Raw genomic sequence first — 746 nt, 5'->3', positions numbered from 1 at the left:
AAGAAATCCTCTCTGGCCAGGAGCCCGTGCTGGTGGAGCTTGAGTGGAGAATGCCTGCGCAGTGGCCGGTGGCTGTTAACTTCTGGGCGGACCCCGGCGATGCACAGGGTATGCGGGGTGTATAGGCAGGTTTTTGTGCTGCTCCGTAGCGCTGCTGCCCTCTTTCTCTTTACAACTGCTGCTGCAAGCAGCTGCACCGCTGCTCCTCCTAGACAACGGCGGTCCGCAGCAACTGCAACTGCAGCTGCTATGGGCCTCCGTGTTGGCTTCTGTGTTGCAGTGTTCGTATTTTTAAACGGGTGTAAGCAGCAATTCTTCCTTGCCTCATGTTGTTGCTTTGGGGCTGCATGCATCCTGTGTCTGTGCGGGTGCAGCTACCACATTCTTGCAGTCTTTGGCGCCTTATATGCTGCGCTTGGGGGCCCACGTTCGTTTCCAGACAATCTATAATGTTTTCTCTCTGGAGGGAGGATCCGAAGAGCTCTGTCTATCGCAGGGACTCTATGAGAAATACCCGCGGCTCTATTGCTCCTTTGAGCCCAACGCACAAGTCCTTGGCCTCACCGGTATGCTGCGCTCCTGCTGCTGCTGCTGCGGAAGTGCTGCTCCTACGGGCCCCGTGCTGCTGCATGCATGCTGCTCCTATGGGCCTGCTGTTGCTGTTGGCTCCCTCCCCTCTTGTGGGGGTTAGTTGATAGTGTTTCTGTGGTTTGTGCTGCTGCTGGTGTAGAGCGTTGGCAGTGTTT

At 56.4% G+C, this 746-nt stretch overlaps 1 protein-coding gene across 1 annotated transcript in view; it reads left to right on the top strand.

Moving 5' to 3' along the window:
* Window positions 1–50: 50 nt before the first annotated feature.
* The window catches only part of EMH_0095530 (uncharacterized protein), a gene marked incomplete at both ends in the record, with an annotated part of 1,624 nt that continues 928 nt past the window's right edge, over window positions 51–746 (top strand). The window contains 2 exons of the mRNA XM_013502245.1: window positions 51–108; window positions 375–566. Coding sequence (XP_013357699.1) covers window positions 51–108; window positions 375–566 — 250 coding nt within the window. The remainder of the gene's footprint in view (window positions 109–374; window positions 567–746) is intronic.

Source organism: Eimeria mitis, genomic scaffold, assembly GCF_000499745.2.
Source record: "Eimeria mitis Houghton genomic scaffold, Emh_scaff8655, whole genome shotgun sequence".
NCBI classification, from domain to species: Eukaryota; Apicomplexa; class Conoidasida; order Eucoccidiorida; family Eimeriidae; genus Eimeria; species Eimeria mitis.
The sequence above is the reverse complement of the archived record's forward strand: the minus strand, read 5'-3'. Positions and strand labels throughout refer to the sequence as shown.